The following is a 17394-nucleotide window of genomic DNA, read 5'->3' on the forward strand; positions in this document are numbered from 1 at the left end:
ATTTCATTTAGTATTGGAAATGAAATTCATTGTTTTGTGCATGCTAGGCAAGCACTCGGCCAACTGAGCTACATTCCCAGAGCTTGCTGTCTTTTGGTTTGAATGGTCCATGGAGAGGTATAGTTAGAAGAAGTATGTGTTGCTGAAGATACAACTTATTTAGATATTGAATATTTTATTTTTATGTATGCATGCATGCATATATGTGTTCGTATATATGTACGTTGATCATTTTGTATCTGAGAAATGCTATTTGTGTTCAGTACCAGGTCTTTCTTTCTTTGTAATATTTCTTTAAATTGCTCATAGTCTGTTATAGTACATTTCTAATGCACAAAATTGTGCCAGTGTGATCACTCAAGAAACTAAAATATTAGATAGAAAGAGAATATATTTTTTTCTGAAAGTTCTAGTACATTGATGTCATATTGCTAAGAATGAGAGTTTAAATTTGTTACTAGCAAAAAGAAAAAAAAAACAAGTAGCCGCCAAAGGAAGAGATGGACATAGATAGTTGCCAGATATATATTCCCATGCTGTGCAAGAGAAGGAAATTGTCTCTGTAGGGGAGTTCTGATGCTTGATTTGTAGTCAAAATGCTAAATAAATACTCAGATATTTCCTGAAGTCATCACCATTTTCTTGTTCTTTACTTCTTTTCTCTTGTTGTATCCATAGAAATATTGACAGTGTAATTATAAGCTGCTCATAGATTTTGTTGGCCCAATTCTTAGAGGAGTGAATTGAGGAGAGATTTCATTTCATGTAGACAGTCACACATATAGTCACCTGAATGTGTGTGGGTGGACTTCACCATATGCAGACACTAACATATATAGCCATCTGAATATATGAAAGGTGACATTTACCACAAGTAGATACTAACATATATAGTCTTCAGAATGTATGAAGTATGATCTTCATTATGCATACACCCTCACTTATATAGTTATTTGAATCCATACAGTTCCAAAACTTGAGCATTTTAACATGACTTGGCCTTGCATCATCCTCTAAAGATTAGATCCATCAGTGAAATAGCTGTGAATGCTTAATTTATTACAATTTGTAGATTTTGAATAGGTTTTGCTGTCACTGTTTGTTTTTATTGTTTTTGTTTATAACTATTAAAATAGCAAGATCAGTTCTCTCACTATTAATTGGTTACCCATGGGACAATTTTTTAGTACAGGGATGTCTATAGTCAGCCGAGTCAATGAAAATCAAAAAGAGAACCCAGGAAATTCCCTAATACTTGACTTTTCTCTCAGAGCTATGTAGGAAGCCTTCTGTGAACCATAGAAATAATAAATGCTGAGCCCATTGGAACATAATCTCAATCAGCAAGATGCCACTGCTTTCCAAATTTCCTCACAGGCTCTGCTAGTTTCATGCCAAAACTAGCTATGAATTTCTTCCTTTTAATCTCCCCTAATGCCTTAGTTAATTATTGTCATTGTTCTGACTCTCCATTTCTCAACTGAACCAGTCAGAGGAGGCTGAATATCTGCAGGACTTAATCTAAGACCACAAACGACCCTACTCCATTTGAAAAGGCAAAAAATAAGACCAAAAGAATAAAAGGAATTACTAACAATTTCCTGGCAACCCCTTAATCTACTGAATTTCTGACTGGACATAGACCGGGATAAGGGATATGAAGGGTCTGGAAGATTTCTCAAGTTGATTGTCACAGGAAAACTGGCTGAGGTGAGGAAGAAGCAGGAAGACAGTTACCTGGTATCTCAGTGATTAGGATGGTGGTGTTTCTCCCCTGGCTGTCCATTATTTTATGGTAAGAATTTTTCTGATTTTCCTCCATTTTATCTTAGAGGAAAGGGAGAGCATATATGCACTGGGTGAATTTTAAATTGCGCAGTGAAAGTAAATAGGAGTGGTGTGGCTGATATCTAGAATGGGGTAAACTAACACCCATAAAACAATGTATTTTCTCTGAGGCCAAGTGTGAGAACTTTTGACTCTCCACCGTCAGGCTAGAAAATGCACAAGCTCAACTTGAAGATGAAGGCAATTTCTACTCGGAAAATGTCAGTCGGATTCTTGACAACCTGCTGGAAGGCTATGACAACCGCCTGCGACCAGGATTTGGAGGTAAGACACCGCATTGCAGTTAGATGAAATACTTGAGCTTTCATTCCACTTTTATAACCTTTCTGAGACCCAGAGGATTCAGAAGGAAGACAGAGGGAAGTGGTGTGGTAGAGGGAGGCTACGAAGAGATTCATGTGTGGATTGCTATCCCTTTCTCACTCCTTCCTCAGTCAGTGACCTTATGTAAGTTATTTGAATGCTATAATCCTCACTGTCCTAAACAGAGGTATTTGTGTGTATGGACATCATTGACTTACAGGGTTATGTAAACGTAGAAAGGGTTTTTCCAGGTGTGCCACTTTTCTGGTTATATCAATACCGATGTTTTTATCCTCATTAGTAGCAGTATTAACTATTAATAGGGCACACTGATTTGGACATCTTCCATCCCTTAAGACTTTCCTAATGTGAATGAAATGACTTTGAAATAACTGTAGGTTTTCAAAGTTTAAAAACCGTCTTTTAAATTTAACTGTCAGATATGTGAAAGCTTGTGTGGAGTCACTAGAGACTAGTAACAGCACACATGGTAATAGCCCCAACCTTCTTGACTTTTGGTAGGAGCTGTCACAGAAGTCAAAACAGACATCTATGTGACCAGCTTTGGGCCTGTGTCAGATGTGGAGATGGTAAGTACATTGGGTCCTTATATTTAGGAAGGAGAACTACAACTTAAGGCTAATGATTACAAGTATCGCCATTCATCTCAGCACACACTGTGCATATTTCCATTGGGAAGGCATGCAAACTAGAACAAGTGATTGACTCTGCTTGGACTCTTGAAGATGAGTTAGTTTTTAATATTACAGTCTCTCTTCCATTCACTGATTATACAATGACGAGTCCTACAAAGAGAAGAATTTCTCCATTTTTCTGAGGTCCTAGTGAAATTATTCTTTTTTTTTTTTTTTTACAAAAAGACTTCTTGTCATGTAAGAGAAGACTGATAAGTAAGATGCCGAGGTATACCTATCTTTTGTTATGTACTATCACCAGTGCATTTTATCCAAACAGTGAGAAAGTCACTTGGATAGGTTCATGCTTTCTACCTTGTACGTTGCGGATGCATCAGTGGGAGTTCTGGAGACTCTGTTCCAGGTACAGATGGCTGTAGGATTCGTAAGAGGGTATTTATGGAAAGTGGCAAGGAAAGCCCGAAGTTGTCTTTTGAACAAAGTGTATCACATGCCTTCCTGGTTTTCAGATAGTATTTATTCTCACAAGGCTGAAATACAATCTCCAAGACAGGAACTGTCATAGATGTCTTCAAAGAAAGATGCCATTATCTTTTCTTGGGAAAATTGTAATGAAGTATAAAGGTTGCTGGTGACTTCTTTTCCTACTTTAGAACTGACATGAAAAGCATAAAGAAACATGTATAAAAAGCAAAGGAAAGAGGAGCTAGATAAACAGGACAAAGGGAGGATGAAAAAAAGAGGGAGGAAGGGGGAGGAAGAGAAAAGAAGAGGAAAGAAGGAAGATACAGATGAGAAGCAGAGAGTGGGCACGAGATCTTATCAAGAAATAAAAATCATAAGACTTGAAAAAGAAGAGTCAGTACTGGATACTTGTTATTTTAGCATATTTTTTTCCTTCAAGTTCTGCTTAGTTTCCAGAAAATTTATAATCACTTGGAACTGAAGCACTCTAGTCTGGGATTACTTTACTTTCACTTTGTCCATGTGTCTCTTCTTCGAGTAGTTTTGTGTATTAAAATCTTTATGTTGCATGGTTGGTGATTATATAGATATATTCTGTATAGAAATTTGTTTTTAAAATTTAATCACTATCTATAGAAATAAGCATCATAAAGTGGGAAGAAATTATTGGCAATGCTTCAACATAGTAGAAGGTGTTTGTTGTTGACTTCTGTGAGAGCCTCACAATTATCTCCTCAAAATTAACAATATCCCATAAAGCCACGGTTTAAAAATCAAAATTGTGGAATTTACCTTAAATATTATATTTTCAGTTTCAAATTATCTTGCTTTCATCTGCTTTTATAATCTCTGAGAAAAACATCAGAAAAACCATGGTATGCAGCCTTAATTTAGTAATCAATGAAGGTTTGTATTGTTGGAATTGTACTGCATGGAAGTATTGTCCTCTGAACCGACTGTAAAGGTGAGTGAGGTGCTGAAAAAAAAATCACTAAACTAGTTGAAGGGAAGGTAGGCCATCCAGCAAGAAGCCTGGACCATAGATATTTCCATGTGTTTTCTTTCAAGTTAAGGAGGATTACAGAGAAAAGATCATGGTTGAAAAGTTGGCTGACTGGGTAGATATGGAGGAAAAATGTTGAGCAGACTAAGGATGGAGAAGGAGTTTGTCCCAGTATATCTGTTTTATATTATTACAAACCTTGCAAGTTTGAGAAAAATAAGGAGTCACCCAAATCTGTTTAGTATTAAAAATCCTTTACTGATTATAATCAACTATTTTTGATTCTAAAAATCATTATTGTTTACCAAATTATTCAGCTTCATTAAGAAGTTATTGGTATAAACTTTGCTTTCTTGATTAAACTTAGAATTAAATATAAATAATGAATAAACTCTTTCACTAGACACGTTCCACTTTGTGTGAATATTTGTTTTTTTTCTCTTAGGAGTATACAATGGATGTTTTCTTCCGCCAGACTTGGACTGATGAGAGGTTGAAGTTTAGGGGTCCTGCTGAGATTTTGAGCTTAAATAACTTGATGGTCAGTAAGATCTGGACACCTGACACTTTTTTCAGGAATGGGAAAAAGTCAATTGCTCACAACATGACTACCCCTAACAAGCTCTTCCGATTAATGCAGAACGGAACAATCCTGTACACCATGAGGTGAGTTGTCCATTTATTTCTGCTGCCTTGAGGATGCATCCTCCATCGTAACCAGATGTACATATTTCAATGTCTCCAGGCTTACTATCAATGCTGATTGTCCCATGAGGCTGGTTAACTTCCCTATGGATGGACACGCTTGCCCACTCAAGTTTGGAAGCTGTAAGTTACACAAGATTTCTGGAAGTCAAATAGGGCACTAGAAATATGTACTTATTTGGCTTCAGCTGAAGAATAAGAAAAAAAAATATTTAGAAAACTCTCAGTGTGAGTTCAGGAGTCTGCTTTTTGTCAATATTAGAAGTTTCCACTAATGAGATGTTTAAAAAAAAGCAACAGAATGTGTTTCTTTCTCCACAGCTAAGGCAGGTAATGTTTGTTTTTAATGAAAGAAAGTTAACCAGCTATATTTAGTGTTTTGTGTCATTTGTTTAAAAAATACAGATGCTTATCCAAAAAGTGAAATCATATACACATGGAAAAAAGGGCCGCTATACTCGGTAGAAGTCCCAGAGGAATCCTCCAGCCTCCTCCAGTACGATTTGATTGGGCAAACAGTTTCTAGTGAGACAATTAAATCTAACACAGGTAAGAATATCTTTTAAAAATCATGTAGCACAACTCTGGTGTATGTTTTCAAAATATCTAGTGTTTTATCTCTTTAATATTAGATGTTACAGACTTAATTTACTATTTTGAAGTGATCGCTTCAAAATTATTTGCAACTGGGTGAATAGGAATGATTATGAAGTCTTGGAATGCCTTTTCTTTGTGTGACTAAATGACATAAGGTGCCATTAACACCAACAAACTGATATGTCTCCTTGCATCTGATAAAGTAGCATTTTTATATATTTTTAAATCATGACTTTGCTTGTTTCCTTCCAGACCATGTTAACTTAAACACTTGCTAGTTTTGTATCTACTGCTTTCAATTTTCTGTCAACAACCCTACTAATGATTGTGTCTTCCATCAGGTGAATACGTAATCATGACAGTCTACTTCCACTTACAAAGGAAGATGGGCTACTTCATGATCCAGATATATACTCCGTGCATTATGACAGTCATCCTCTCTCAGGTGTCCTTCTGGATTAATAAGGAGTCGGTCCCAGCAAGAACCGTCTTTGGTAGGCCTCACACTTTGCGTTCTATTTTCACTTCAACGCCTGTGCTTTTGTGGTGAACACTGACAACTGTGTGTTCTCTCAGTACACGGAAGAAACAGAGTCATACATGTCGCAGAGACATGTGTCACATAAAATGACTCTCATCTTTTTGCAAGTCGTGTGCCGAAGCAACAAGAAATTGTCCCTTCAGCAATTCTGGCTCTTTTCTATAACTTAAGTGTGTCTCAGTTAGCAGTGCTCAGTATGAAGGAGAGGCTTGACCAGAAGAGGTGGCACATGCTTTCATCCTAGCACTTGGGAAAGCCAGGAAAAACAAACAAACAAACAAAAAAACCTAACGTGTACATCCAAGAAAATTGGTTAATACAGTAAATCCACTCATATGAATTATATCTCACTTTTACTGGACTGAACAAAGTGAAGTTGCCAACTCAAATATTCCAAAGTAGCTAGCGGTGGTGCATGCTTTTTTAATCCCAGCACTCCAGAGGCAGAAGAAGGTAGATCTCTGGGAGTTCGAGGCCAGCCTGGTCTGCAGTGCGAGTTCTGGGACAGGATCCAAATCTACAGAGGAACCGTGTCTTGAAAACACTCTTCCCTGTCTTAAGAAATCGCTAGGGTGGGTAGTCAATAAAGAAGTCTTCTTACTAACCAGCCCTTATTTGATCTCGTTACAAGATTCTTGATGCTAAATACTGCTCTGCTCTTTTCTTATTGCAGGAATCACCACTGTTTTAACCATGACCACCTTAAGCATCAGTGCCCGGCATTCCCTGCCCAAAGTGTCCTACGCAACTGCCATGGATTGGTTCATAGCCGTGTGCTTTGCTTTTGTCTTTTCTGCTCTCATTGAGTTCGCAGCTGTCAACTACTTCACCAATGTCCAGTCACAGAAGGCTGAAAGGAAGGCACGGACTCCAGCTCCGCCCCCTGTGGCTGCATCAAAAGCCACTGAACCACGGGAAGCTGAGATTGTTGTGGTAATTGTTCCCTCTTCTACTACTGTTATCCAGCAGATAGAGAAAGCAAGCTCAATCAGGGACAACATACAAAGAGGCCCAAACAGTATGTGTTGAACATAAATTACATAGCTAGCGTTGCTCCCCGCTTCACAGGGTGAAGCTGAAGAAAAGCCTTCGTTGATCTTTGCTCTAAAGTTTTGATGGTCTTTCACCATCCTTTCTTGTGCTGGCGGACGCTAGGCTCTCAAAGGAGACTAGAAAATTCTGCTTAGCCTTTAGAAGTTTCCTTTGAACAGGCTCCCTTATAGTGACTAGGGAAAATGATTTTTTTTAAAAAAAAAAGGTTCTAATGAGGCTCTCAGAGTCTGAAGGAAATGAAACATCTCCTGCAGCATCAGTGGTTTTGTGAGTAAAGCCTATAGACCACATTATTTCGTTAGGGGAGAAGGCAAATAGTGAATACAGGCTCTCTGAATGAAGTCATGACCCATACATGCGATTTCCGTGCTCACATTTTCATGAGTGTATCAAGTACATGCGTGTCAGTGAGCTCATAGTCAAAGGCTTATTATTTACTGAGAAATGTTCATAAACTTTCTTTAAATGTGCTATATGCAAGCCTCTGTTTCCCACGTTTATTGGACTCAGAGATGAATGACATATCCCTATTTAAAGGGTCATAAACACACTTCCCCAATTTATTCTCATTGGTGAATAAGTTTTTACCCTCTTTTTAAAATAGATTATAAAATTGATTGACAAGCATACATTTTTATTTTAATACAAACCTCAGAGAGCAGTCCTCGGCTAAGGAGTATCCTACTCTGTAAATCTGAGTAATACAAATATTCTGAACAAATAATCATTATTGTTTAAGTCTACTGAATATTTTCTAACCAAAAACCACATGTAATATGGTAATGACCTCATTTAGTGGAGATATGTAAAAGTTTTTTTTATTTACTAATATCAATCTATATTGGGGAAAAGAATAGAAGAAAGAAAAGAATGAACAAAGGGAAGAAAAAGGGGAAAATACCATCTATTGATCCATTCTAACTTTCCTGCTTTTACAAACAGGAAAGTCCCTTCTCAGAGGTCATAGCTGAGCAGGAATTCTAAAGTATCATGGTGTTTGCCAGAAATATGACCTGGTGGAAAAACCAAGAATTGATTGTAGAATTTCTGTTGTCTACAATATTAGAGTCTAATACCATTCCTCTCTAACAATGTCCAAAGGAAACAAAGGTACCTGAGCATGTACTCCGGGATAAAACTCATTTTAGAACATGAATGACAGAATTCTCCAAAGTCTTCTTTTGACCTGGTGATATTTTCTGTGTATAATTATATGCAGAGAGAGAATACATGAATGCAGATATACTAGGAAAGTATTTATAACTAAAATATGCTTTAGGCTGAGTCTGACATACATGCGAAACATTTTCAAGCAAGTTAGGTTTTAATTGTTTAAAAATATTTTTTACTTGTGAAAAAATGAATTCTACTGTATGTATACACATATAATCTACATCATTTAAAATTTATATTTGAATTTAGCATATATCTTTAAAGAATTATTTATCAGAATTCAAAACTGTTTAAAAAGGGGTCATTGGAAAGGAAGAAGCTGAATTAATACACATTGTGGAGCTTACGTCTAGTCTTTGCAGATAAAGTGGAACAAAGCTTGGTCATTTTCCCGAGTCATTTCCCCAGCTCCCATCTTGCTAAGTTTTTTTTAAGAGAAGATAAAGTCTAAGATTGAGAAATAGAGCAGAAAAGAACATTAAAATCATCAGAAATGAAAAGCAATTAAAATTATTTTTAATAGACTCATCGATTTAATGCTGGAATAAATTGGGGGAAAATGCCAAATCCTTTTTACTTTTACAATATAGACTAAAAGAGGCAGGGCACATAATTTCAAATCTTTGGAGATTTGAAATGCAGGCTATTATTTTAAGGGTATAAGCAATTAAATGGTAGAATGTCATATCCCAGGTATTCATATATAAACTGTCTTCTGTGATGCTAAAACAGTAACATGATAAGTTGGTCCTATAGAAAGCTACATTTAAAAAATGCATTCAAATACCCTCAGAAAAATTTCTATCACAACTTCCATTTGCCCTTATGAAAAGTTCTATTTTCCTGAAGCTTGCACTACTTAAAATATTTTAAAATAACAAATAGGATATTTTTTTTTGTTTCTGAAAGGCTAAAGTATAAATGCAAAAAAACAAAACTAACCAAACCAAAAATATACACTCTAAAGGTTTCAAAAATAAATACATATGATTATGTAGAACATTTATATTTCATTTGTTCATGGTAAAACTCAGCAAGTGGCTTTATAGACTTGAGAAAAACAAACACAAATTGCGCATTGGCTATTTATGTTATACAATGGTATATTATGATTGCAAGGTCAGTTTATTTTTCCCCAAATACCATGACATTTAAAAATGCCTATTCAGTTATAACCAGCACCTTATTTTAAGGAGCTGGCTATTGAAACTTCAGATTGCTATGGTGACGTTGAAATACATTAATTGGCTTGTTTCCTTCTTACTTTAAAGGTCTAGGGCCTCTTTGTCATGTTCTTGGGTATGAACACTCTCTATACCCATCACTTGTTTCTCTACTAGCACATTTCCTGATATGGCATGTGTTCCTTACAAGAGATGTGACAGTTCTTGTGAATGGGCATGTAAAATCTGCATATAAAATTGACCAAAATTTCATTAGCAAGAACAGACAGTAACTATATATTAATTGCTTCATTATGACTTCTTTGTCACCCACCTGATGAGGGACGTTGGTAAAATTTTCTTACCCTGAGTATATGTTAAGTTTCTTATACAGAATATGGGGTGTCATCATAGGGTCTTTCCCTGAATGGAGCCTCTTGGGCAGCAAGAAGAGAGAGTCAATGGGAGAAATGAGTCCATGAGCATTTGTGATAAAGGCTGTAGCTAGAGATACAGGGTCGCATGAAAATATCTATGTGCAAAAGTCTAACTCGTTTTTGGAGGAGTCCGCATTTTTAGAAGAGTGATTTCAAAGATGAAAAGAGAAAGATGATCTTGGCATGGGTAAAAGCTCTAAAACAATCGCTAGGAACTTGCGCATAGATAGAGATATCAAACTATTCTTTCTGCCTTCCTCTTGAAGGTGAAGGCATATGCCATGCTCTGAACAGGCTATAGTCAACTATGCCCAGAGATGTGAAGGACAGAATACCAGAAGTTTCTTCTACTGTTTCAAATTTCCCTAAGATTTCTTTGAACCACAGTATTATTCCTCAGAATTACGATTACAAGATCTCAACTTTAAGAAGCAGAAATCCCTAGATTCCCCTTCCCCATGATTGCTGTATCCTATGAATCATGGGTAATCGGAAGTGGAATGGGTGAAATTTCATTTGTTAGATTTTTGCCACATAGTGTGTCAAATCCCTACCCAGTTTTCCAGTCTGTACCATTCAAACACCAGCCTAGATTCCTTAATAGCACTGATACACCAGATGTATGCCAACAGAGATTTCTCAGAGGACCTTCTGAAATCCTCTATGATATCAATAATACTTGGTCCAGCAAAAACCTTCAAAAACATATCAGTGCAGTTCTAATTTTGCCATAATATTAACATAATGTTCTTGGGCACAGTTTACAAATACTGTTTCCTCTGTGTTTTGTTTTTTTTCTTTTTGTCTTATTAATTTTGTCTTATTTTGATGAATTCATTGACTAGTTCTATAAATAATTGTTTTGTGCATTGAGGAGTGAGACTTGATTCGATTATTTCTATTAAGAGATGTATTTGGGGTTTTGAGAGATCGCTCATTGGTTAAGAGCACTAGCTGCTCTTGCCGAGGATCCAGGCTCAGTTCCCAGCACTGGCATGGTGGCTCATAACTACCTGTAATTCCAGTTCCAGGGGATCCAACGTTGTTTTCTGGCCTCCTCAGCTACCAGGCACAGCATGCACATGGTGCACAGACATATGTGCAGGCAGAAAACTCATAAAAATAAAACAAAAATATAAAACTAAAAGCATTTCTAAAAGATTACATATTTTGGCCACCTTATTTAAAATACTAGGCTAATACAAATTATTTCCTTAATGCCTTATCCCTACGCCAAATAACTGATTATGATCTTGAATACTCTAACTCAAGGCCCCTTTGCAATATAATGTTACTTAAAACAAAGAGGTGGGCTAAAAATACCCAGAGCAGGATGGCACTCAGCAGCAGGGGAGCCCAGGAAAATTTCAAAACCACAGGTGTTCCACTCAAAACCCTGACAGCCCCAAGCTGAGCTCTCATCTGGACTCTGACAAAAGCCTATTTTACCATCAACCTGAGCTCTCTTACAATAGAGCAGGTGGGGTCTGACACTAACCTGTAGCTTAAAGGGTTTGCAAAAATTGCTTTCCTTTCATTTCAGAAATGTAATGTTTTTCTCCTACTTTGGCACCTCCTATCTTCTGGCTGCCAATTCTTAACTGCCTAGCCAGTGTACGATATTAAATACAGAGCTCCTCCATTTGCTTTAGAATATTACAATTGCTTCTACTCAAACGCCCACACCACCTCTACCCCCACCACCTCCCATTCTTTACCCCCTGTCCAGTCACTGCAGGATTCTAAAATAGCTATTCTCAAACTATTCCTCTAGTAGCCACTCGAAAATATCTACATATTGTAGCAAGTTGGCGTGAGTATGCTATTAGTACCTCGTAAAAAAGAGATCTTGATATTGACCAATAATATGGATGACAGTCTTCATCCAGAAAATATTATCCAACCTAAAATGTTCATATTTCAGAGTCTGAGGAACCCTGAGTAATGCTGACAGGATACATAGGGTAAACACTGCTAAGGGTGGAATTTCTAGTACCTGAAAAGGACCTAAGTAAGCTTTCTTATTACATTTTATATTTTAAGTATACAATGAGCTTAATATGACATTAAAGGAGTTTTCAATGATCAAGTAAAATTATTCATGTAAACTTCCACATAGTGCTCATCAACTCCTGGAAAATTCTTTTATTTTTATTCATATGTTGATTAAGCATAAGTTTTGAAAATGTATTATGTTCCACGTACTGAATAGGCACTCTTTTGTTGTTTTGTTTTGTTTTTGTTGTTTTAAGACAGGATTTCCGTCTAACAGTCCTTGCTATCCTGAAACTCACTCTATAGATTAGGCTCCTTGTACTCCCAGAGATCCACCTGCCACTACCTCCCAAGTGCTGGGATTGAAAGCGTGTGCCACCACCACCTTGCCGGCAAGGCCCTCTTGCTTGAACACAATGTGCCATGTTTCATTAAGATGTCATGGTATAAAAGAAGATGAGACTAAATAGAAGCAGTTAATTCTAGGGGAAAAAAGCTACAGGAGTTCTAAAGAGTCCAGAAAAGTATGTGAAGGTGGTATCATCGTTGGTGATAGCAGTGATGTATGAGCTTTCTGTCATATTTCAATGTATGCCAACAAGGGAACCTAATTTCCAGCAAAAAGGAAATTTAGTTCAGGAAAATGCTAAAAAAAAATAAACAAAAACAAAAAACCCGGAGGAAACACATCCTGTAGATAATTGAAAAGATACAGATAAGATTTGCTAAGCAAATATTTGTAAGCAACCACAGAATATATTTTGTCCAAATTCATATAGAAGAGGAAAATACTCATGAGGACAGGAGTAATAATACCTACATTAAAGATGAGAACTGAGGCTTAGGTAGAGTTGGAGCCTTCGATATTGATGATGCATCTAAGCCATATCACAAGTGAGTAGTAGATGTGGGGTTGTAACATGGGGTCTAGGCTCCTGTCTCCTCTGCTCAGATGTTCCACAGAGCTCAGTGCAGAAGTGATGGATGGGCTCCTAGTCCCAGGCTAATGTTATTTTACTAGCTCTCAATCTTAGTTGGTATCTCTCAATTAAGGTCCCTGGGCAACCTCTGACAATTTGGAGACGATAAGATATTCAGAAAGAGCTTTTTCTACTCCAAGTCATTAAGGATGATGGGAGGAAAAGGAATAACATTTTATAATTTTATGATGTATTATATTTTACCGTCATATTTTCAATCTCAGTGAATGAGACAGATCTGACCTCCTTCTGCCTGAAATAGAAAGAAAGGCAAGTTTCAGGCAGGTAGTATGTGATCTTCAGATGAGTCTGGAAAGAAAGTCTCTGAGGATTTGCCCTTCTCCACTCCATCATGATCTTAGGAATTTTACTAGGGCAAAGGATTTTAGTGTTTACATGTATGGAAGGAGGATGGCTTTTAAGAATCTATGGATTTTTTTTTTTGAGAATGAAATGGTGACATTTTATGCTCTCAGGTAGATGATAATTTAATAACATTTTAATGTGTAAAATAAAATTAGCTAATCAAATGGGAGACTGAGAAATATGGTATAAAACACTAAGAAACAGTTCCAATTTTATCCTGTAAGATCTAGCGCATGATATATGAAGATAAAAATACTGTTGCTCTGGTATAAAGCACAGTCTAATAACCATAGGGATTTAGTTCTTAATATTACTTAGTTTTAATAGATAATGCCACTCTTTTATGGCCAGAATCAGAAAGTAGGTTTTTACCTATTTTATATTCTCTTTTCCTTATTTAATTCTGTAAATTAATAAAAAAGACTTATTTAATTCTGTAAAAATGCCAACCTTAGTACCAGGCAAATAGATAAGGCAATCTTCATATGGAAATCACTGTAATTATATAAAATCAGATTCATTTTTTATTTTTATGAAGAGAGATATTTCCATGGTTTCTAAAAGTCATAGTGAACTTTGATTCTTTAAAATGACAATTGTTATTTAGAGAATCAGGGACTTCCATGGTGCATCAAACAATGAAGTTGAGGATAAAGAGAAAAATCAAATGAAATCAAAAATATTCTTTAAGTTGATGTTCCTGTAGCCCAAATGTCAGCACACCAGCAGGTCACTGTTGTCTTGTAGATCAGCCAAGACAGGAGAGGTGGCTGTCTCATTCCTTGGCTGCAGGGTTTCTGGCTTTAGCTACAGGAGTCTGCCCATGAGGAACATAGTATGCCATTCTGCTAAGTAGTGATTTTGTTGCCAGTGAAGAAACAAGGCCATCTTACAAGAGCGAGGGGGTATGTTCAGCAAGTATTTGAAGGTAAAGAGCCAGTAAAACAACTTAGCCCTAAGGAAAGGAATTGTTATAACATGTAGACAAGAAACAGCAGGAAACAACAGAAGCATGCCTGGATTCCAACAGCAAGGAAGGATTTAACATCAGACAGAGCCAAAGTCTGTGAACTAGGCTCAATAGTTTAGAGCAGAGATAAAAATGTGTTGCTCTCATACAGCATTAAATTGGAGCTTTAGTAGAAGTACAATCATAAACAACATGCCGCACTCTTTTGATCTCCACTTTCACAAATGTTTATTGATGCATTTCATATACCTTTAAAAACTGATGGGTCTTACGGTTTTAGTAGGAACGAAAACTCAGGAATAGAGAACATGGGACAGCATTCAGATTAGTGTGTGAATCATTTGGGGTGATAACAAAGGAAGAGAGACCAGTTGAGAAGAGTTCATTGGGACAGTGAAGGCTTCCTGTGTCCAGCTACTAGGCTTAAAGGCATGTAGATATATTTCAGGGCAAAAACATTCTCCCACTTGATTTAAAGTTTTTAGCATTGGCCTTTGATATATATTGGTTTGTTGGACATTGACTAATTCTTCTTTTCTTAAATTTCATCTTGTTCAGAGTACTAAGCATGAGAATATCAAGATTTAGGCTTGGAAGATTTTTTTTTTGTAAGATTGTTAACAGTGAACAAGCTAGGATTTCTTTGTGGTAATTGTCCAACACATGTTTTAAACTAAATGCACTCCCCACACACGCATGCACACATGTATGCACGTGCACACACACACACACACACACACACATACACACATACACACACACAAGGGGGGAGATAGAGAGAAGAGACTTAATTATGTACATTCATCAGCTTAGAGGTGATGTGGGGTTAATACGTTTTATTACCATTGGTTAATAAAGAAGCTACTTTGGCCTATGGCAGGACAGAAAATAGCTAGGTGGAAAAATTAAACTGAATGTAGGGAGAAAAAAGACAGCGTCAGGTAGATGCCATGTAGCCACCCAAGAAGCAAAACGTGAGGTAACAAACCACAAACCTTGTGGTAAAATATGAAATAATAGAAATGTGTTAAGTTAATATGAAAGACCTAGCTAGGGATATGCCTGAGCTATTGGCCAAACAGTGTTGCAATTTGCAAACCATTAACATTGTTTCTATGTATTCAGTTCCAGGGGACCAGGAAAAGAAAGCACAGTCTCTATTTATATAGAGGCTTAAATATAATTTTGTGACTTGTCTCAACTTTTCTTAATTGTATTATTCTCTATACAATAGCTCAAGCATACTTAATGTTTGGTACCTGATGTTGACATATTCAGTTTTAGGATGTCAGATGGAAGCAAACTACTGTTTTTGAAGTGAGGATGGAGGCACACGACTCAGCAGTAGAACACTTGCCTGGAACATATGAGGATCTTGAGCTATAATTCAAAGACAGCTCAAAGCTGAAAAAGAAAACTGTAGCCAAAACTGTAGCCTGATGCATTGCTTAGCGGTAGAGATGCAGTCCACATGCACAAAGCCATGCAATTAAACTCTAGCACCAGAAACACACACACACACCACCACATACACACACAGTCAGTAAAAGCTTTGTATGTAAGTGCTGTAACTCATAGAAAAATGATAATATAACATGCTCTTACAAATTTGCTGATACTTTACCACACATACTTAATAAGTATGTGTAGTGGAGAGAATCATGCCTGTCTGAACAAGGGACCTCTGCTTTTTTGCTGTGTTGACAGTCTTTATTTTTCTTCCTCAGTATTCTGACTCCAAATACCACCTGAAGAAGAGGATCAGCTCCCTGACTTTGCCGATCGTTCCCTCTTCTGAGGCCAGCAAAGTCCTCAGTAGAACGCCCATCTTGCAGTCAACGCCTGTCACTCCCCCACCACTCTCGCCAGCTGTTGGGGGCTCCAGCAAAATAGACCAGTATTCTCGAATTCTCTTCCCAGTAGCCTTTGCAGGATTCAACCTTGTGTACTGGATAGTTTACCTTTCCAAAGACACAATGGAAGTGAGCAGTACTGTTGAATAGTTTGCAACCAGGACAACCTGGATGCTGCAGTGTCCCATTTTCCTCACTGACAGCACACAAGTTATTGAGATTTGTGTAGATATTCTCATTTCAGATGTGAAGTGAAAGCTGAATATCTGTAATTCATAATGTGGAATAAGCATGTATGGGCCCAAAACAATGATGTTACTCTTCAAAACTGAATTAGAAGGCTACTGAAAATATGGCTCTTCTATACAATAAAATAACTAATACTAATAATGTATACAGATAAGGTAGATTCAGGGTGAGTTTGCCAGCCCTTATTTTCATTGGTCAATAGTTTCAATTGTCACTGTGAATAATGTTTTCCACAAGGCAGACAAACTCAAACATGCTAAAGCTTGCCTTAAATTTGTTTATTTTGGCTTAGTTTCTAGCCTAAATATTTACTGGTACATTTACTCAGCATGCTGGAGGCTTTTATGGTTTTACAAGAACTTTCAGTGGCATTGGACAGCTTATATTGAGTTAGGCAGTTCTTTTTAACCTTGCTGTGTTCTGTTACCTCAATAAAATGTGGCATTATATACATATAAATAATACATAGTTTATAAATTATGTATGCATATGTACATAGCTTTAGTTTTGCTGCAATACTGTTGCTACTTCCCACTGAATTCACCTTTAAAAGAATATGTTTGCTACAACACCAGGAGGTTGTAGGAAGGTCACTCTGTGTACTATGACTGTATATTCTGATATGGTTACTGCTCACTCAGAGGTTCCACTTTCCTAAATATAATGCTCAATAAAACTATTACAAGCCTGCAGCTTTGATTCTGATTCATAAAGATGGAGAGACAAGTCTTCTTAGGTTCTGAGACGTAAGTTGGCTTTTTCTTACCCAGTGTTAGTAACACCTGTTCTGAGAGACAGGCGCTATGAGACAGCCAGGCTCAGTGAGCAGCTGAGAAGCCTTGAGTCATAGTCAAACAATTACTGCTTCCTTTTGCTTCTTCATAATCAACAGTAAAATCTAGATGGGCTGTCTCCTCTCTTTCCCCAAATTCTTGATGATCCCTTTTTGTTTCTTTTACATAAATTTACTCTAAGGAAAGAGCAATCAGGGGTAAGAGGGTGCATGCGATGCAGTCTTTACAAATGGACTGAATCTC

General features: G+C 37.0%; 1 protein-coding gene across 1 annotated transcript; it reads left to right on the forward strand.

Annotated features, from left to right (window-relative positions):
- The first annotated feature begins 1374 nt into the window (after window positions 1-1374).
- On the forward strand, window positions 1375-17049 carry Gabra6 (gamma-aminobutyric acid type A receptor subunit alpha6). The gene is made up of 9 exons (XM_048435872.3): window positions 1375-1795; window positions 1994-2112; window positions 2674-2741; window positions 4721-4941; window positions 5021-5103; window positions 5386-5529; window positions 5919-6071; window positions 6792-7051; window positions 15983-17049. The coding sequence occupies exons 1-9, from the start codon at window positions 1758-1760 to the stop codon at window positions 16256-16258; spliced, it is 1362 nt and encodes a 453-aa protein (XP_048291829.2). The 5' UTR covers window positions 1375-1757; the 3' UTR covers window positions 16259-17049.
- Window positions 17050-17394: the final 345 nt, after the last annotated feature.

This window comes from Myodes glareolus, chromosome 9 (genome assembly GCF_982192425.1).
Source record: "Myodes glareolus chromosome 9, mMyoGla1.1, whole genome shotgun sequence".
In the NCBI taxonomy this organism is placed as follows: Eukaryota; Metazoa; Chordata; class Mammalia; order Rodentia; family Cricetidae; genus Myodes; species Myodes glareolus.

Bases quoted from the DNA above. Each gene is read 5' to 3' on its own strand.
- Gabra6 (XM_048435872.3), top strand. From the start codon at position 1,758: ATGGTGGTGTTTCTCCCCTGGCTGTCCATTATTTTATG. The intron at 1,796-1,993 runs GTAAGAATTTTT...CTCCACCGTCAG, and splicing joins TGGCTGTCCATTATTTTATG to GCTAGAAAATGCACAAGCTC. The intron at 5,104-5,385 runs GTAAGTTACACA...TAAAAAATACAG, and splicing joins CCCACTCAAGTTTGGAAGCT to ATGCTTATCCAAAAAGTGAA.